Consider the following 21,653-nt stretch of genomic DNA (forward strand, 5'->3'; position numbering starts at 1 on the left):
CAGGTGGATCGTCATTTCGATTAGTGATGGCTATATTATTTCCGGCTTGCTGAACTGGGGCAGTGATACATCTTGCCGGTATAATTATGCTTTGAACGGTGATAACCCGGAAGTAATACTAGCAATTTCTTGCGTGCAGTAGAAACTTGTGCTTGTCCTGTCATTGTTGGGTTGTACATGTCAGGGTTTAATGATGAAGCTGTAGCTGTAGTTGTTTTTATGAACGACTTAAGTTTCTGTAAGGTAAGTGTCGTACACTATGTTACCACTGCAGCTCCCTATGTCGGGAAAAAAGTAAGCATCTGGTCTGTTGTTAGCTTGGCTTTGCTAGTGCCAAGGTCCCTCTGAATGTCGTCCACATGAGTGTTACCTTCTCTGCTCCACATAGCGTTTCATCCACAGTGTTAAAATTCATACTGTATTATGTTATCGACAATTTTCCTTACATATTGATGCAATATTTTAAGGTTCACTTAACAAAAATATTTAAAATGTCCATCGAGGGAGATGTGGCAAATCAGAATTCCTTCCCGAGGGGAAATTCTTCAAAACAGGAGTGAAAGAAGTTGTTAATATTGTGTCATGGTTACAACCAAACCTAACAACCGTTGTGACTTGTTATCAGTAGACAACAATATTGAATATTATTATTGATCGAGTTAATGGAAAAATCGTACATCATTATAGCCTGCTGCTGTATGATGTAAAAGAAAATTCGACCCACTTTCCGCTTCTCCCAGATTACACACATTTGTTGTTCTCCTGGATATTTTTTGATTTGCCAACAGTCAGAGGAGGGTCTCCCCCTCTCAACTGTGAAAACTAAAGATATTTGGTTAGTGCATATGTTTTTTTTTTATAGATGTGTATGATTTTTTCCAAATCTGTGTCTTTAGTGTTAGCAGGAACCTGAGCCTGTGGAGACATGGTGGGCTATGACTCCAAGGCTCAGGGTGCAGCACCCTCTCCAGAGGAGGTTGCCCTGGCTGGATCAGCTGCTGGGATGGTCACCCGAGCCCTCATCAGCCCCCTAGACGTGCTTAAAATCAGATTTCAGGTAATGATGTGTCTGTGTACTCACTGTGGATTCACTTTGGAGCTACTATCAAATCGAAGTGATGATTAAGCTGTGAATTGAGCTTTACATTTCAGTGTTGGAACTACTATATTTAATTGTATTCAGTGCCACAATATGGAATGATTGGGATTTAAAGCACGCTTGTCAGCTGCACACATACCAACAGATGAACTGTAATAGAAAATTGTGTGTTGGAAATTAAATATACAGTTAATACTGCTTGCATTCTTTTCCCCACAGCTGCAGATTGAGCCTGTGTCTTCGCAGAGGCCGGAGGGGAAGTACTGGGGAATATTTCAGGCATCCCGCTGCATTCATTCAGAAGAGGGACTCTCTGCTTTCTGGAAGGGCCACATCCCTGCACAGTTCCTCTCCATCTGCTATGGGGCTGTCCAGGTAGAACCTGTGATCTGTAAACAGCATGCTGCAAAAACAAGTAAACCTCCCGAAACAATCTTAATAACCTGATTAAATGCATATGTGTGCTTTGCAGTTTACCAGTTTTGAGTTTCTGACTGAGATGGTCCACAAGATGACACCGTATGACAGCCAGACAGCAGGAGTTCACTTTCTGTGTGGCGGTTTGGCTGCCTGCACTGCTACAGTGATCTGCCAGCCTCTGGACACACTGCGGACACGCTTTGCAGCTCAGGGAGAACCCAAGGTAGCATTTGCCACTGCAGCCAAAAAGTTTTATATTATAGTTTTCAATGCAATAGAAATGTTTGGCTCCCTACCGTAAAAAGCCGTAAACACAAGTCCTAAATATATTTTATATAAAAAATGTATAAAAAATAATTTATTTTCAAAATACACTGCACTTACTGCACTGCAGTAAACGGTATTCTAAGTTATGAAAAGACTAATAAAGGATTATCTTATCTTATTTGATTGTGGACACACATCATTACTGCTGTTTACAGTGGCTAAGAAGCTCAACAACTCATGATGGGCTAGTGTCCATTTTAATAAAAACCTAAATGAACATGAATAAATTAATCATATTTAATTGGTTAATGCATCCATCCATCTACTTTCTGCTGCTTATCTGGATCCAGACTTCGTTTATTAAATCAGTCGTATCATTATTAACTATTGTCATTTACTGCTGAGAAGTGGAAAATGGGAGATAATTATCTCGCTTTGGCCAGGATTCACCTTCATGAACCATGCTGAAACCCTGTATTATACTTCATCTGTCTTCTCAGGTGTACAGTAACCTGCGACATGCGGTGGTTGCAATGTGCCGCTCAGAGGGAGTGATGACTTTTTACCGTGGCCTATCTCCGACACTGGTTGCAGTGTTTCCTTACGCCGGGCTGCAGTTCTTCTCCTACAATGTCTTTAAAAAGCTGTTGGCTCCACCACCAAAAAATGGAAACTCAGGAGGTCAGTGGTGATAAAACTCATTGTCCTGCCCAGCATTTATAGCACATTACACACACATATATGAAGTACACACAATTTTTTTATGTGTGCCCCCCCCCTCAAAGGAAACCTGAGGAGCCTGGTGTGTGGCAGTGGAGCTGGAATGATCAGCAAAACAATCACGTACCCCTTTGACCTCTTCAAAAAGAGGCTGCAGGTTGGGGGCTTTGAGGCAGCCAGAATTCACTTCGGACAGGTAGGCTCTTCTACTACATGTTTCACCTCTCTGGAGCATATTTTATTTAGTATTTAAGTGCTGTCTCCTGTTTGTCATGTGCAGGTGAGGAGTTATAGAGGCCTCCTGGACTGCATGGTTCAAATAGCCAAAGAGGAGGGCATCCGGGGCTTCTTCAAAGGCCTCTCGCCGAGTCTTGTGAAGGCTGCATTTTCAACAGGCTTCACTTTTTTTTGGTATGAATTTTTCCTCAATGCCATGCGTAACCTCAGGGAGAGCAGGATGACGGACAGCCTCACCAAAGACCTCAAGGAAAAATAATGAAGGGAGACAAGTAACAGTAACACAATCACGCACATCAGAGGTGGACTCTTGTTATTCTTCTTCTCTTGCACTTTTGGAACACATTTATCAGTCGTGCTGACGTTCATCGGTGGTTTCTGTTGTGTTTACATATAAGGATGGGAAATCATAACCTCATTTTGTCTGTCTTTGTGCTGTCAACCCACCTTGTGTTGTACACGCATTGCATTTTTTTTGTATTTAACATTTTAAATTAAATTAGAATTTAATATTTTATTCTGGGTTTCTAAGGTTCATGGATGCTTGCTTTTATAAGATAAATGTCATAACATTTTAGATTCAGACTAACTTTGCGCATTGTGAGCTCCTACGTTTTATTAACTTGTCACACGTTGTTTGCCATTATTGACTAACATTTACTTAAATTAAATTGGAAGAGGGGTATGCAAAGCAAAACATGCTCTGATTGTGTGGTCATATGTGTAAAGACAAAAAACATGAACATTTGAATGAGCTTAATATTTATTTTGTATTGTGGTGGGCTAAACAGCATCCTGTTGACCATTCGTCAAATGTTTGTTTGTTCTGCTAAGTGAAACTGTTTAAAGTGGTGTGTGTCATTTTCAGGTCATTATTTTGGAGATAAAGGTTTTTACAAAGACTGAGTTCTGTGTGGTGCTTTTACAAGAGGATACGCGAATGTTGAATGCAGAATTAATGTTACCATATGTGAACACTGGTGTGTTTTTAAAAGTATAAGCCTGTGCAAGTTTTTTTTTTGCGTATAGTACCTTATTTATTATACACTAGTAGTACAGTCTACTATGCTGAAATGCTTGTTCAATGTATTTTTGAGCTTTGCCACTGACTTACTTATCAAATCAATTTATATAAGATATATAATTTTTGGCTCCAACACATATAGTTAAAAATCAAAAATGTATAATTTTTGAATGTTATAAGAATATTATCATATTCTCTAAGCGAAAGTGAATCACTAATTGAGATTAGAGAAATACCAGACTTGTATGTTAGCATTACATTGATGTTAAAACGGTAAAATAAGCGTTGTGTTAGTTCTTCATACTAGATTAATGACTTTAGCAAACATCTGAAAGTGTGTTTAGAGTAAATGGGCACTATTTTTTTTAATACTTTTGGTATTCTTTAATTTGATCCAAATGAATGGCTTATCAAAGACAATTCACACATTGAGGGATACGACCAGATTTAATTTCATTTACTGAATACAAAACCCATTAACAGTCTGACTGAAAAATGAATCCAAATGAAATGAAATCAGCAAAACACCATGCAAAGCACCTGACCAAAGTCTGTAAAAACTGTTAAAACACAACATCAAGTATGAAGCCAACATAGCAAAGAAAACGTTGAGTACATTTAAGTCACAGATATTTAAAAGCAGCCTCTGGTGTCAAAATCATGCAGTTGTCGAAGTCATTTACAGACACTATAGCTGACAGAACTCACTGTAATAAACACTTCAAGTCCTGCTCTTGAATACACACAAGAGTAATTTCATTAGCAGCATCCATCGCTGGATATATTCTATTTGAAGTACTGACATTTTACCAGTTCAATAATTTTCATACAGTTTGAGAATACATAACCAACTTACAACTTACACCAATACTCAACTGATACAGTGTCCAACAAGGATCTATCAAAAAGTGCCAACCACATAAATGGATACATCGAACCAAAACTTCAGTTAACAAAGCCAGACACTGTGTTGCTTATAAGTAAAGCAGAAATGAAAGCAAATTCTGTACATGTAAAGTTTATGTGCTGTGACTGAATCTCAACATATGCTGTCAATACACCCTGAGCTTGGATGAAAGTAAGGTGATGCTCTGTGGGATAAAAACATTTTCAGGAATGTATGCTACACTCAATCTGACCAATTGGACTCCATACTGTCTGATTCATGGTGCTGGCTGGCTGAGGAGAGAGGAGTGAGGAGCCTCCAGCTGCTGTTGTTAGACTCTCGGTTGTTACCTTCACAACTCGCAGGACTTTTTGTTTTGGACATCGAGCTGCCTGTGTGTACCTGTTAGGGTCTAAAAGCCTGAAAGCTGCTGGCTTTGCTGTAACACCGACCAGTCTGCTGAAGGAGCTGGGACCACCAGGGCTTTGAAAAGTCTCCTTCACTTCAGCAGGCTGAGGTGTAGGAGTGTTGGTGGGGGGTGGGGGGGACTGTGGGATGTGCTGGGCAGACATCCTCCACTGATCCACAGGTCGAGTGCGTTCACCAGCGGCGCAGCCTCGCTCTCATTCTGGCTGTGGACTGGAGTTCCAGGAGAAAAAGCTGGGCAGTTTGAAGATGGAATCCCTGCGGCCTGGATCTGGCAGGGTCAAGGTCTCCGGCGCTGACTTCTTCCTGGGACGCTCCTTTGGCACCGACAGGAACTCGGGGGCTTCTGTTGAGAGCGGAGTGGATGGGGCGCTGTTGGGGCCGTTGCGGGTGCTGGATGGTAGGGGCGTCTCAGAGATGGAGATGGCAGGAGGAAAGGTGCCAATCTTCAGGTTGGTGGCTTCTTGTGTGGTACGCTCATACTCTCTGACTTCCTCCATGGTCATGTCTATAGGGATGGAGACATTACACAGTTAAAAAGACTGGACTGTGTGGTGAAGCAACTTTGTTAGACTCACAAATGGGCTCACGTAGCAAGAAAACATGCTGCAGCTGACCTTAGTTTAAACTGGCATTACTCAAGTTTTTTGCTTTAATGTACCATAATGAGAGAAATAACTATAGATTGATGACACCATCTGTGTTTCAACTGCTTCCCTATAAACCTTACTTTCACTATGCAATCTTGTCTGCCACAGGGCATGAAATCTCCCAGGAAGATGAAGGCTGACTGACAACTCAGTCAGGCTGGCAGCCTCGCACCATTTCTAACTGTTTTTTTTTTTTTCATATCTCCATTACAGATTAAATAATTTAAATGAATGGCACTTCTTACTCTGAGGAAAGCCACCACTTGGACAAGTTCATCTGTAAGGAACTTACCGATCCACTCATCCACCCAGGCAAAGGCCTGCCTGTGTCCTAAAAGCAGGACATCTCGTATCACCTAATAAGGAAAAAAAAAAAGGAGACATAAAAATGAAAGAAAGTTAAAGAGGGACAGAAGCAGTGAGGAAGCTCAAGGAGACAGCATTTGTATAAGAATGATTTAACTTTGAAGGTTGTTGAGAGTTTCAAAACATTTTTAAGGTCTAAATGTTTAAATTCACCCCTGGAGGAATGAGATAAATACAAGCTACTCCTGGTGGCACCATGTGAGTAATGACCCTTCCTGTGTGTGTGCCTCTGGCAAGGAGAGAACAGGGACAGTTCACCCCAGGGACAGAGACTGTAGAGGGATGGGTGAAACAGATTTGGGAAATGGGAGATATGGAGTTTAAACTGTGCAGCCAAGGTACAGGGAGGTGGAGCAAGGCAATCTGCAGGATGTGAACAGGGCAGATACTGTAGAGGGTGATAACAGAACATCTGATTTAGCTGCTTTGGGCAACTGGTTGTTTATGTTTTCAGATAAGAAAATGAAACACCTCTGGCGAAGATACCAATTGTCAGGGGTCAAAAAGTTTGAATGAGTAAGGGAGAGTCTACAATGTGTTCCCACAAGAAAATCCCGACCTTGTGTACAAATTGCTCCACTCGTGTTTGCAGTCCCCAGACTTCAAACTTCACTGTGACCAGTTTGTAAGAGCACATGATGGGGTCTTGGTTGTTGATCCATCCTTCCTGTAGTAGGCCTCTGTTAGTCTTCTTTGACTTAAAATGCCTCAGGTCCTACAAAGTCATGAGAGACCAGAAAAATTTATTTTTCCTCAGGAGAAAAAGATTTGCATGAGCTTGTCTGCACAAAGGGACGACATGTGCTCCGAAAGGATTGTTAACTGTTATTTTTTTACCAATCTCTAATTAAACTGTTGTTTCCAGTCATTTACCTTTCTGTGTGTGTGTGTCTCTCTCTCTCTCTCTCTCACACACACGCTCTTATAGGACAGGATCACTTGCAATCATTACAAGCTTCATGCAGAGTACAGCCAGGCTACACAACAGGGTTCTCCAATCACAGACTTTGCACGCATTAATCACTGCTCCCTATAGACTAATTAGTGCTCATTTGTCTTACGGTCATGTTTCTGAGAGAGCGATTGTGTGCGGGGGTGATGCACAACTCTGCTGGGAAAGCAGTTGCAGTGGAGGTGGAAAAGGACTGTTGGATTTGACTGTGTATAAACTGTGTCACAAAGTTTCTTGGCAGACTAAGAGGGAAAAGCAATGAAATGTTAATGAGAGCCTTTTTTAAAAGTTGTCCTTGCCCTTTTTTTAAATACTGTGACAGCTCATATTTTAGATTAATATCCTGGTGTTAAAAGTGATATTTCACTTAGCATAGACTTTTTAAAATTTTTCATACTGCAGTGTAACTAACTCCCAAAAAACAAATTACAACTGTAGGTTTTTGTAAAGTTTTGGTGAAGACCAAAACAAGTGACCACAGATGCCCAGTGCTGTCAAATTCTGACCTTGAATAGTTGGACGTTGTGGGTGATATTCTTCCAGCACCCAGTTAACCCCCACTACAACCACAACATTTTGATTTCAGTTATTGTATAGAGTAAACAAAACAGATATGATTGTGTTTACTCCAGACAGAGCCGGGCTGTCCGTTTCCATGTGCTACCTCTGAAGCTCAGCTATCGTGCTGCTGGCTGCAGCTCCATATTTAGTGTACACACATAAGAGTGCTATTGACTTTCTCTTGGCAATAAAATAAAAAAGCCCAAATTTCAAAACTATTCTGCTGACATCCATAGATGATAAAGAGATGTCTTTTCTTTTTGTGAAAGCTTTCGAGGCGTCTGAACATGCTGGTAACTGTGCTTCATCCATTGGTCTCTGCAGTGCATTGTCAGGTGTATTCAAAACCCATCTGCCTTTAAGCTCCAGTGATATTTACATCGGCCATGTGACTTCCACTTTTAGCTCTTGGGCGGCATCTCTATGCTATTCTTAGCTCTGAATAGATAAAAGCAGAAGACCATAAATCCCGGCAGGAGGTGTGAATGTGCGTGCATGTGTATGTGTTTGTGTTTATGTGTGTGTACTTCGGCGTGCCTACAATAAACCACCACTGCAGTGGCATCATGACCCTTCTCGATTATTAATAGCTCAGCTTCTTATCGCCATCACACCCTTACAGACGGCCACACACACATGCATACAAATGTCAAATCACCACAACTAATGTCCACCACCTCCCCCACACACTAACACGCATTTCCATCACTTTGAGGAGGCAGCTGGCCAGCTGGTGGTCAAAAATGAGCTGCTGCTATAAGATAACACACTGTTCTCTTTATCTGCTCACATGCCATACGTTCTTCTGTTCATCTCCGCACTTTCTCCTCTGTTCTCTTCCTTTTATCCTCTTCTCTACCTTCCTCTTTCTCCACTATGTGTGCAGGTGCATGTGTTCATTCACTCTGTGCTCCTGTGCACACTTGCCAACATAAATAGTGTGCACTGAGATCGATGACTTGACTCCCCTCACCTCTGACTCCTTGTAGTGGCGCTCAGGGATCTCATCATAGGCGATGTCCACGAACGACACCTCTGTTTCCTCATCTCTGGGCTCGCTGCCAAAGATCTAAGGATCAGGGAACAGTTCAATGCTTGATGAGGACAGCTAAATCAATAATGCTCTTACACGCTGAAAAATGTTGTGTGATGATGTGCTGATGATTTCCTCTGTCATTCGGTATGGCACCTCAGTAAGGTTCAAAGATGTCAGGGGTTTGACAATAAGATAATTTCCTGTTGTTCTTAAAAGCACGGGGCACAGATGACATGACGAGCTCCCTTCCTTCCATCTGGCTTCATCCTCTGACAATAAACTAAACAAACTGTGAGGATGAAAGTGACTCACAAAATCTGTGACACACCGTGTGGTCAGTAATTTTCTTCCTGTGTCTGACTCAAACAGGAACAGACAAAGCATTGTCGCCTGTTATCCCCTCCTGTCAGAACGATTTTGACGCTCCTCCATCAAAGAGAGTTGATCACACTTCCTACATCCTTCAAGCTTTCATGCAGGTGTAACAGAAGTGAGAAAGGGCACGGAGAGGACTGGAAATGTTAATACAAGAGATGAGGGAGAAGAACAGAGTAAGACAGAACACTGTGGTGAAGGTGGTGGGGTAAAGTGTAAACTTGAGAGCGGATGGAGCAAACACTTCAATTTACACCCCTCCATCCCCCAGTCCCCCACATTTTATTACAGTCAGTTTCAAATGTGAAATTATGACCATCTGTGAAACCATCATGACAGGTTTGCAACTCCCACGAGCTACCACCGAGTGGAGCTGCAGCCTTCAGTTTTCAGCTCCAGTATGGATCGAGGCGATATTGCATAACCTTCACACTTGCTCCTACAGCTACCGAAGTGCTAAGTGGCACTGAACAAGAGGTGGAGAGCAGGTTAAGTGGCTTCAACTGGAATGAAAAGCTAAACAAAGCCATGTGTAACATATCACGTTGCTGTAGAAAAAGCCAACAAGCCTTTTATTGCTCCTATTATTGTTACACAATTTATTAATATGCCTTGGCGCTGTGGTTTGGCAGTTACGCTTCAAAAAGTGAATTAACATATATTAAACTGAGCTGTAGGTGGGCAGGTGGTCATGTATTCATGATTTCTTTATTTTTTTTTTTTTGCCTAAATTGGACCTAAATGCCATAACTTTTCACAGATTGCTCTTAGCTGTGTGCAAGTGAAGTTTTCCAGCAAGACCAGGCTTGTGAGAAATCAATGAAGGCAAATTAATTTGGGCAAAAATATTAATGATACAGAGATACTTGATCAAGCTGTGTGAAAAAAAGCACTGAGAACATAATAAAATGAGTGCTAATTCATATCCTCCACTTAATAAAAAAGACTGGATTCTGAGCAAAACCTCATATTATGCAATAATCCTCAGACAAAGTGAATTCATTAGATCTGATTTGAATGCTTTGAAACAAGAGCATTGGTGGGAATATGGGGAGAAAAATGAGGCAATAAAGTGGATATACAGGTGCACAACAGGGGACTAGCAAAGCTGCAAGAAAAGAAAAAACCATGTTCAGATCCCCTCTTTTACTGTCAAATCCACCCACACAATACGCTGCCAATCACACGACACCCTGAGCTCTACTCACATTATCATTGCTCCCTTTGTTGTCCTCATATTTGGTCTCTATGTGGATGGAAAACTTGGGCAGGAAGGAGCACTGGAGGTGGCAGAAAAGACACAACAGAGAGAAATCGATATGCAGACTGATACATTTGTCAGATGATAAATACACAGCTTGGTTCTAAGAAGGCAGAAGTTCTCCGTCAACTGACAAACAGGATGAGATGTAAAACTAATGATGTGTCTCTACGTCTGTGTCTTATTGCCCAAGACAGAGCAGTAATAATGATTATTGTCTCACTGTATAGATTCACATCTTCAACACACATGCTCCCTTTCTACAGGAGCACTACATGCACACACTTCATCTACTCCGGCCAAGTTAACTCCAGTTCATCAGCTCTTAAACGCAACAGTATGATTAGATAAAATTAAATCAACAATAACTACACGATCAAAGAGTGTAATACTGGTTACATAAGCTGTTGGGGTACAAGCTGGTGTGTATGTGTGTGTCTGTGTGTGTGTGTATGTGTATTCCTGTAGCTGTGGGGGCAAAGATCTGTTCACACAATCACCCACTTCCCACCTCAGGCTAATCAATCACCATGACCTCTGACTCTTCTGAGGCTCTTATTGAAATCATAATGATTGCTGATTGGAGGTCACTGTCAGTGGTTTTGTACAACTGCAGAACGGCAGACTCTTTTTCAGCAACTCTCACATTCTTGAGTCAGAAAAAGTTACTTTCGCATCAGCTGGCGTGACCTTCCTCAAACATCCAGATGTTCCATGTGGATGTACACTCTCAGGGGAAAAGATCAGCCTACTGCTAATTTTACTGTTTCATCGATGTTTCCTTGCTGCCTTAGACATAACGTGGTCAGGCTGATGTTGTCCTGATGTCCCAGAGCAAATCATTAGTGCTTTTTATCTGCAAAAAGTAAATGAACGTTTTTCCTGATGAGAGCTGAGGGGTTTCTTAATGTTCTTAAAGGAAATTTTGCTTTATTGCTTATTATTTGATATTGACCGGATTGGTGCTGCAGTGTATGAGATAATTGGGCGGAAGAAGATTTGGGCCTGCAGGTGTACTTAATGGCCAGGATCTCTAAGGTAGCAAAGGAATTGATTTGATTTCAGATGCTGAAATGAGATTCCTTCATGGGGTGTCTGGGTTTACCCTTAACAACAGGGTGAGGCTCAGATATCCAGAAGGAACAGAAGAAGAACAGACACTGCTTTACAGAAAAAAGTCACCTGATTAGGATTCTGATCAGGATTTCTACTTGATGCCTCCCTGCAGAGGTATTCCAGGCAGATCCAACTGAGACATGACCCTATGGGTGACCCACAACACTGGAGAGATTACATACAACACTTGGCCTGGGAAAACACCTCATGATTTGCAGAGAAGAACATCAAGGTTACATTGCTTCGCCTGCTGCCACCATGACTCGGAGAAGCAGTGATTGACTGAACATTGTTACGTATGAGACAAAATAATCATAAAGCCAAAATCAAGTCAAAGTTAGGTGAAAAAATAAAATATAAAGCATTCTGCTTTGTATTACAGGGTCCAGATCACACTGGATTTCTGACTGATGTGAAATAACACGTGCTTCAACAATGATTACAGTTAAATGTCATTGCATGTAAAATTCTAAAATCTGAGACAAGATGTTGCTCCTGCTGCTGTTAGACTTCCCCTGCGATGAGCACAATCTGATGAATGAAGGTCAAAATAATATAAGCAGAATGTCACAAACATAATACTTTCGCAATATGTTACCGTTGCTGATGGTAGAAACATGATAAACATGCAAGACAGTTGGGTATGATCTGTCACAAGATTTGTGTAACTTAAGAGACAAACATATCTTTAAAAATTAATTTTTCCATTCATTTTTCAAAAGGCGGTCATCAGTTTTATACCCACCTCCTTTTTCTACTATTTATGCAGTGTTAGATGTGACCTCAATCTCATATAGTTTTATGAACTCCTGTGATTTATCAGTATGTCAAAGATCAAACTGCATGCACGCACACAGCAACACAAACAAGTGCCATCATTCAAATGTCCAGCAGAGGGCTGAACTGCCAGACAACCAACATTTCCAAGAAGTAATCAAAAGAAGGAAACTGCTAAAGTGACACAGTGTAATGCAAAAAACTCTACTGCAATACACTAGTGTACTAACACACAGCTAATACAAATACTGATGTGCACAGTGTGACAGATGGTGCTGCAAGACATTTGTATGTCCCAGTTCAAGAGACCGTGAATTTCTGCGGGAGACTGGAATTCATCAGGAAAAGCACCTCGTCCACATTTGCAATCCTGTGCCATCAGTATTCAAGAAGTGTGTATCCACTCTCACCTTACCTTCATCCACAAAGACTTACATGTGAGCTTTCAGATCAGAGTGTTTCTTTGTATGTGTGATTTTGTTGTGTGCATGCGGACGGGTGTAGACGCATTAAGCCACTCACCGTGTACTCTGACCATGTTTCAAGCATCGGGCCATCAGTATAATGGTGTAATGGGTACGCATAGGTAAAAGACAAAGGAGACAAGAAGAGAATAGTTTAGTTGAAATGAAAACAGGAACATTAAGTCTCAGCAATGGCACTACAGTCCAGTCAGAGGAGTCCATTTTGTTATGACATAGTCACATTTTTTAAATCCATGAGACACTGATCAGTTTTATGTGCACGGTCCAGCTGAGGGTATATTTAGTCATGTGTTTACTACATGGGCACACAGTATGTACAGAAGTGATGCATGTGTCTGTGCAGCTGCTACCATGTTGTTGCATGCTGCAGTGCCCACAGTTGCCAAAGGTTCAACATAACCATGTGGCGAAGTGACATCTGCAGACAATATATGGTAGAAAACTTCTCAAAACTTTGTCAAAACAACAGAAGTCGATGTGGACAAAGCTGTGGATCGTTCATACTCAACCGCCACCTACATTTTGTACATGTTTTGCAGACTACTCTAAAAGCCTTTAAATTTATGTTCTGAGCCTCCCATAACACAAAACTATGCCAAATTAGATTTAAATTTGCTATGTTCTGCTACATCTAAAAAACCAAAATAGACAAAACCAACCATAACTAAGTCCAGCTTAAACAGAAGGTTCTTTTAATGACATATCCTATAATGTAAGTAAAGTTACCGGTAATATAGACACATTTTTTGCATCGAATTATTGAGCCTGACAATTATATCAAGATTTTTGTGGTTGAATTACTGCTCTCTGGATGTGGGACTGATGTAGTGAGAACAGAAATGTCTGAACAGTTTTTAAAGAGGGAACTTAGTAAAGAGAGGTGTGAGTGAGTGAATGTAAAAATAAAACACTAAAGCAGTTCTGCTACTGCTGAAAGTGTGTTATGCATTCAAAAGCTGCTGGCACCTTAAATGAGACAAGACACCCTCTTCACAACATATTTAAGATGACTGAAGAAAAACAGCCACCTGGTACAATCACAAATACTGACAGCATGTTTCACTCAGGTTTGTTGTGAAACCTTCAAACCTGAAGGATATTTTGTCTTGCCACTGCCAGATGATAAAAACCCCACTTAAAGTGTCAGGTGTACTCAATGTGCCACAATAACATAAGAAGAGCTGCAGATAACAGGTTCAGTCACAGCTTATGCAACACATCGAACAAATCTTGACACTGACAAAACATGTTCCATTTCAGACACAAACTACAATGTAAAAGCACATCATGCAGGTCTTTTAAAGATGTGTTCATGTTTAGCCTTACACTTTGCTTTTTATTATGTAGTTAAACCCTGTCACTTCCACTATCCCTCTTGACATCTGTCTCTCCAGCCCTCCTTAAAAATTATAAGAGAATGAGTATACCTTTTCAGGGTGTATTTTAGATAAAAGCACAAATATGGGTAATTAAAGCATTACCTGTGATAGTGTACGGGTAGTAGTTCCAAGCCTTCTCTGTGATATAGAAAATTTTAGGGACCACTGCTCTGGCCCAACTGGGCAGCTTGCTGAAGAAGAAGAAAGAGGAAGAAGAAAAAGTTAGAGAACTGCTGAGACAAATAGTTTGTGTGCTATACAGTCAGAGTAGTTCCCTCTTAAAATGAACACACTCTTCTCCTCCTAGACGAGGCAATGAGACGCATCCAGCAGTGTAGAGCCATAATGGAGGACATGCAAGGCAGCCATGGTGACCCATGGGGCAGTTGATTACACTCTCCACCTTGGGGTTTCACCAGAGCTTACACCGTGACAGATGCAGGGAAGGAAGGGAGGGCAGAAAGTATAGAGAAGTAGCTATTACTACTCAGCACAAAGAGATTCTAAATGCTACAGGTGCAGCAAAGTGGCCGAGCATCTTATCAAAATGCAAATGATTACTGAGGAAGGGGAACAACAGGGGCCAAATCTTGGTTAGCAGGAGGGAAAATTGCCAAGCCACAGATCTGAGAAATGCGTAAATTCACAAGCAGGACAAATAGCACCATAATTGGACAAAAAGCTGTCATTAAATTGTACCAAATTTCCAGGATAATTCTCTTTTAAATCAGGCGTTGATTATTGTACCACCCACATCATCACTCTCTTTCCATTTTACTCTTTGTCTAGCAGCTGTAACTGAATGTGGAGATTATACTGAGAGTGTGGATGGACCACTGGGACCTGAGATGGACTGTTCCCTCTGGGCTCTCTCCAGTGGACTGCCAGGGGGGTTGTCCACACACAGCAGACTGGTGACATGTCCTCACACTGCCCTAAATGAGAGCCACACTCACACACACATTCGCACACAGACTGCAGCTATAACACAGTAACAGGTGGTTTGTGGGTGGAGAGAGGCAAGCACGATGTCCGACAGTGACTGCTCAAATTATCCATCACTTACACTGACCTCATCTCTCTCTGCCCACACACTCTCATTCTCACTGTCTCTCTCTCTCACACACACACACACACACATATATACATATATAATTGCACTAAACCTTCCTCTCTTCTGAGTTTGTCAATGACACTTCACATTTCCCCAAAGGCCCACTTGCTTGTCACTTCTGACCACAGAACCTCATCCTCCCTACCCATCTGCCTCACTGTTTGTCTCTGTCTTATTGTCTTACTTTAGTCATGTCCTGAACTGCACCAGATCCGTTTCAGTTGTCTGCATTTGGGTCCTTCATCTGAATTCTTCCTACCTTGCTCGCACAAAAACTCCTCCCACTTATAACAAAACAATCAGTTAGCACCTAAAATGTCCAAATAGATTTAAAGACCAATTTCATGTCATAATGTCTTCTGATTTATCACTTTGTTGAAATATCTCCTGTAGTTAAGCTACCAGTAAAGAAAATCCCTGCCTCCTGTTCTTGTTTCTTGTGCTGTTGTCCGTGTATGCATCATAGCCTTGACACTACTGTTTGATGTCAGTTTTCTGTCACACAATGCGATAGTTCTGTGGTTCAGGAAACAACACAATGAGTTGAATTAGTTAAAATGGGATGTCTGAGTTATTGAATTCATTAAGCCCTGCAGGACTAAACTGTGAAATGTTGATTTAGATCCTAAATACCCACGCGTTCCAACTCGGTCCACTTCCATATCAACAGCACAGCACTGAATCCATAAGTGCTGGAGCTGAACCTGTGGTCTGATCTATGGGAAATCAATAGTTTCAAATTACGTTATTTTGATAAGAGTTGGCTAAATTGATGGATTTGTGCTCCTGCCAAGTGTGGATTTATTGAATCCATTGATTGGCCCTGACAGGCCCAGTATATGACTGGCGTTGAGCTAACTGAATTAATGCTGTAGAAGAAAGCCATGCACTGATGAATGCACGACAAATTCTGTCCAGGAACAAGAGAACCAGTGAAAAATATGAGGTCTGTATGACTATAAAGTCTGCAGATGTTGTTTATATACAGTACACTCCTATTACTCTCAGTGTCCACTTTTATTTGGTACACTTATACAGCCTAATGCAATCTAATATGACAGTTCTATCTTAAAGTCAATTTATTTATTCAGTTTATTCTTCTTATTTTATTATAATGTTCAGTTTTTGTTTTTATTGTTCCTAGAGGTGTTAAAAGTTTTTTTTCAATCAGGTCATAGTTAGTGGTGTTGTTGTTTTAGACTGCGTTATACTGAGAGGTGTTTCTCACAGTGCAGTCCAGTTCAACACCACCACTAACAGTTGAATAATAATTGAACAGTAATTGAATGTACACATCTGACAGTGTCACCAAAAATCGTGCAGTAACAAACTGGATGTATAATGTCTGACAAAGCATCAGTGATGTTAAGCTGCAGGCTGCTCTTTAAAGTTAAAATTCTTCTCCAACTCATCATTTCTATTTATCTGTTTGTCTACAACCGAACCAAGCTTTCACCTGGTTTCACCTCATCACTGTCCTCAATTAAAGGTGGGAGTGTCTGCAGTGAGGAGAAAAAATGTTGCGGAAATGTGACGATGAGGGGATCACACTCCAGACTGCACAAAGTGGCTCATGAATGAAGGCGACTTCATATTTTTCTTTCTCATCCCTGGAACATGACAACAATGCTTAGTGCAGCGTGCAAAGCCTTATGAATCTGAAATCTGCATAAGTTGAGTCGTGTCCTTTATGTGACTACATATACCCGGTTATTTAGTTTAACAAGACAGGATACAGATGATGACATGAACACATCGTTAGACATCTTAACCAATGGATAATATTTGTCTTAACACCAAAGGCTGCAACAATGATGAGTGTAGGTGACAGCTATGCAATGAAAAATGTCACATCATCTTTTCTTTGTCAAATCTCTTTCGAAGGCTTAATCAGCCTAATGAGTTGTGACTTGTGACACACTGATGAAGATGAAATATTAGAAGAACTGAAATTCTTCAAAAGAATATGTGGCGTTTGACATTTTTCTGGAGATCGCTGGAGTAGTATATACAACACACATTCACACACACTGTAAGTGATCTGTGTACTTAAACTGAACACATCTTACATGGAAAGAGCAAGGCGCACTCACTTGTTGAGGTAAATTCGTTTCTCAGTGAACTGGCCTGAACCGTGCTCGGGGTCCTCAAACGGCTCATTCTGGACCACCTCCACCCCCTCCCCACGCTCGCTCTGTTCGTGACTGTGCTTGCTGATCATATACAGCTGTCCAATCCGGTACTGAAAGACAGACAGGCAGGAGACAAACAAACAAAGAACAATCAGTTCGACAGTTTTATTAAATTTAGAGAGACAACTAAGGTAAAAACATGCAAACAACTGGACAGTGCATTTCTGGTGAGGCCACTCTGATTGGAAACAGTATGTCTTGTTTGAAGTCCAGTGATTGACTCATCAGTATACATTTATAGCAGCCATAAAAATAAATGTAGATGGGAAAATACCACTCTCACTGCATTGCTCTGACACCTATAGGGACAGTTGCCATACTGAAAGAAAGCTGCAGGATTAGGAAGTGCAGCATATTTACAAATCAGGTCAGGACCGAGTGGCACAACAGCAGCAGTAGCCAGTTGGGTGACCCTGCCCTGTGACACATCAGTCAACACCCACATCTTTCACTCATCACTGACTGACCCATTTGGCTCCATGACATTGTCACTTTCGGTCGCCCTGACAGGCTTGACTGGAGCGTCACACGGAAACTATTTTCAATACATTTGGAAACAAGAAGCGCAGGAGTGAGAGTGCTCCAGGACGGAGATTTCCGACTGCTTGTAAGGCCTATTTCCGAGCTGGGGGAAATCGATCTGACCCTGATGGTGACTGCAGGAATGCCAAGGGTTCATGTTGGACTCACACACACACACACACACACACAGAGACCTCCAACCAAGGATAGCCGTGTTAAGCTAATGGAAAAAAGGACAAGGGCTGCCCGGGATCTTGACTCGTGACTCCACATCCAGCCACAAAAAGCAAGGAATGGAGAGAAGAGGAATGTGATAGTGTAGTAGATGGTGGGTGGGAACAGATCCAGTAGGTACCAGTAAAAAAGCTCAAGGTGTAAGTTTTTATATCACAATGTCAAATTTTTCCATCTGTCAACCATGTCAGAAAAGCAGGGGGCTGAGACAGAGTATCCCCAGCTGGAATGTCAACTGGCAGTGAGTTTTTGACTGAACAGCTGCTGGAGTCTGGAATAATTTTTCCACAGCAATGACAGAGTCACAGGCCAGACATAATAAAAGAGGAACCTGTATTTAGTCACACACCAAAACACCACAGACATACGAATAATCACACAACTCTGCAGTTCCTCTCCGCTCTATGAAGAAGTTTCAGCGTCAATTAACTCTGTGTTTCCACTTTACAGCCCTCGACTTTACAGTGTCAGTTCAGTTTCACTGGTGTTATTTTCAAAGGCAACAATCAGGTTTTTTTCTGTAGCAAAAAAAGCTTTAAAACTGGCTTTATGCTATATCTGCCCAGTACCAAATAGCAGACGGACAAAGTTAGCGACTAGCCAGTGAACACAGTGGAACATTTAGCTTCTGAGGAACCAGATATATTATTAAACTATTAGAAATTATTGTAATGAGTTTACATAATGTTGTCCACGCCGTGAAAGGATCTATAGGATTACAATATTAACTGCTGAATGTTTAACACATGCTGTGAGTCTATGCTGTGTCATTAGGGCTAAAGGGACAGAGAGTGGGGGAGATCAGGACAGAAGAAGGAGGTTGATCAATAATTGCATTTAGTGAGATTCCTGTTGTGCCAAAAACAAAGACAAGAGACAGCATACATCAATCTCCCTCCTGGGTGAAAAGCATCAAGGCAGAGCACCCCACTCGAGAGGACCCCTGAGTGCCACTCTGATCACACTGATGACCGGCAACGTTAATGTATTAACATTAAGTACCATCTTTCTTGTTTTTCTCTCCCCTGGCTCATTCAGAGTTCAGACATATTGTGTAAACACGGCAGCTGTTGTAATGTTCTTCCTACCTGCCATTGTACTCCTGCCTGCGGTCTACCTGAGAGCGGCGGCTGATGAATGAGAGACATTGTTTTCATTTGCTGTCTTTAGAAAACCTTTGCTCAGGTTTGAGTGGCCATGAATAATCTCTTATTATCTCTCTTTCTGTCTAAAGGCAGCAGAGCCACTGCGGAGGATTCAGAGCTGACGGCAAGGAGAACAGATGCTGCATCACAAGCTCAGGTGCAGTTTTGTCCTTGTCAGCAGATAACTTGAAAATGACTAATGACAGAGTATCATTACACATGGAGCTACTCTAAGTGCCAGTTATTGCAGTGGTTTGAGAGCCAAAAGACGACAATGAACAAGGAGACCGGCAGGGCGAGTTAACCCAAGTAAAAAAAAGATGAAGATCACATTTTGATGTTGGTCCTTCTACTTCCTTCCTTTCGGTCTCTAGTTGTGAAACATCTCTGTTTGATATATAAGACGAATAGTTTGAAAACTTCAAGATTAAGAAGTTATGGGTAACCGTCGGTCATAGAGGCTCACAGAAGGAGTGACATCTGAAGCGTACAAACATAAACTTACCACAGACAAGTATAAAAAAAGCCACATGAATGTATCAAAGTGAGTGCAGCATAGCCCAGAGAAGCAGGGTTCATCATTCACTTGCTTGCACAAAGCAAATATTTCCCAAAATGGCAATACAAATGAAACAATATCAGTTCATCAGTGTAATGGCAGCAAACCCCAGCTTCCATGTTAATGTAGTCTCCAACACCTTGATCTTCAGAAATTGACTGATTTCAACAACAAAGACAAAAAGCTACAGTGCATTCAAGTAACATGGTGATTTCCATTATGCAACTGAGTCACCATGGATTAATATGCATATATGAAACATAAAACTCAATTTTAAGTTGAAAGAACTGAGTCTATGCTGTGATCAGACTCTGCACGTCTCTTTCTACTTTTCTGGCTCGCTGTTCTAACAGAACAGCAGGGGGTGGGGAGCTGTGGTCATTGCACTGCAGCCAAGGAGTGTGTTATTGTGAGTGTAAGATAAGAATCCTGACAGAGCACACACACACACACGCACACACAGAAGACAACAAACTGGGCACAATTCTAACATGTAATTAAAATTCAAACACAGACAGGGTAATTAGTGCTGTGAGCGCTCTGTATTCTAAATGACTGTGCTCCTTTTCAGATAAACAGCTCCTGCGTTTTGATGTCCATTTTGGGGCTGTGAGTGTTTGAATGAGCGGGGTGGGGGTGGGACAGATCTTAGGCAGTGTAGGCAGATTGTACTCACACAAAGGGGATCAATAAAATATCACATTATTATTCCAATTATTGCCTTAGTTCATTTGGCAGTCATTCTGTAATTATTTATATGAGATGTGTTCCACTGCTCAGTAGTGATATGAGGCATTGTGTGTACTGTTAGCACCCGGTGCTGGCCATACAGTATGTGTAAAAAAGAGTTATTTCTTGTACCGTACTTTGTTATGATGAAATCCCTCCATATCGTTTCGTCTCATGCACCATATGGGCAGATGATTTATTTTAACATCAGAGGGCGCACGCAGATATAAACACCCAGCCTCTCACCCAGCATATGGACACAAACAGTGGCCAAGTGAAAATTTCCCTAATGTAAACAGGGACACTCATATACACTGGCAAAGATGGAGCCTAGTTTATCAAACCATATGCTTGTAAACATATTCCAAAACTTGGACCGCAAATACATTCAGTACTTGGAATGAATAACACTGCAGCATCAAATCAATCTTTAAACCCATTCAGCATGTGAGCTCAAAACTGACTATTTAAATCTTGTTACGTATTGGTACATGATGAGTTACCATCATCACCTTAACATAAAGTGTGGATGGTGATGTCTGGTACACAGCAGACTGTCTAGCCCATGAAGCAACAAAATAAAAAAAGAAAACACATGCAGCCACACTGCGCTGTGCCTTCAGGCCATGTGAGAGAGCACCCTCCATTTACTTCTTCATCCCACAGACACAGATGAAACCAGCCAGCGTCATGGTAAACACAGAACTGCTAAATATCAAACATTCAGATCACAGAACTCAATTAAAATTACAACCAAGAGGTCTGGTGACTGGCACAGGGGTGCACAAGCTCATACGCCGCCCTAAATTACATTGTGCTCAAAGGCAGAGCCGAGTCAGTGTTCTGGGAGTCCCCACACACGGACCATAAAGGGACGAGGAAAGTCTAATTGTGTTGACATTGCTGGGGGTGTGTGTGTGTGTGTGTGTGTGTGTGTGTGTGAAAGAGAGAGTAGAGCCAGTCAGAAAAAGAGTGAAATAGAGCTGTTTGTGTATCAGATATGGCAGATCTTAAAAAGAGTAAATCATCCATCCATTTTCTATACCGCTTTAACCACACCACGCATGGTTGCGAGGAGGCTGGAGTCATTCCCAGACGGGGTACACCCTGGACGGGTCACC

General features: G+C 41.5%; 2 protein-coding genes across 3 annotated transcripts in view; one reads left to right on the top strand and one right to left on the bottom strand.

Moving 5' to 3' along the window:
* The first annotated feature begins 82 nt into the window (after nt 1-82).
* Nucleotides 83-3,733, top strand: slc25a19 (solute carrier family 25 member 19). Its single transcript, XM_046414929.1, has 7 exons — nt 83-243; nt 897-1,057; nt 1,319-1,474; nt 1,572-1,742; nt 2,287-2,467; nt 2,572-2,702; nt 2,787-3,733. The coding sequence occupies exons 2-7, from the start codon at nt 926-928 to the stop codon at nt 3,000-3,002; spliced, it is 987 nt and encodes a 328-aa protein (XP_046270885.1). The 5' UTR covers nt 83-243; nt 897-925; the 3' UTR covers nt 3,003-3,733.
* Nucleotides 3,734-4,195: 462 nt separating this feature from the next.
* LOC124073041 (cytoplasmic phosphatidylinositol transfer protein 1-like) overlaps nt 4,196-21,653 on the bottom strand; it is a 42,219-nt gene continuing 24,761 nt past the window's right edge. Inside the window, exons 2-9 of one of the 2 annotated variants that reach the window (XM_046414936.1) lie at nt 17,245-17,393; nt 14,140-14,228; nt 12,696-12,703; nt 10,228-10,299; nt 8,582-8,677; nt 6,655-6,810; nt 6,022-6,085; nt 4,196-5,587 (exon numbers count right to left, since the gene is read on the bottom strand). In XM_046414936.1, the coding sequence (XP_046270892.1) occupies nt 5,277-5,587; nt 6,022-6,085; nt 6,655-6,810; nt 8,582-8,677; nt 10,228-10,299; nt 12,696-12,703; nt 14,140-14,228; nt 17,245-17,393 (945 nt within the window). In that variant the 3' untranslated portion in view covers nt 4,196-5,276. Of the gene's footprint in view, nt 5,588-6,021; nt 6,086-6,654; nt 6,811-8,581; nt 8,678-10,227; nt 10,300-12,695; nt 12,704-14,139; nt 14,229-14,330; nt 17,134-17,244; nt 17,394-21,653 lie in introns of those variants that run through there. The other variant, XM_046414937.1, reaches the window with a different exon arrangement.

This window comes from Scatophagus argus, chromosome 16, assembly GCF_020382885.2.
Source record: "Scatophagus argus isolate fScaArg1 chromosome 16, fScaArg1.pri, whole genome shotgun sequence".
Lineage (NCBI taxonomy): Eukaryota > Metazoa > Chordata > Actinopteri > Scatophagidae > Scatophagus > Scatophagus argus.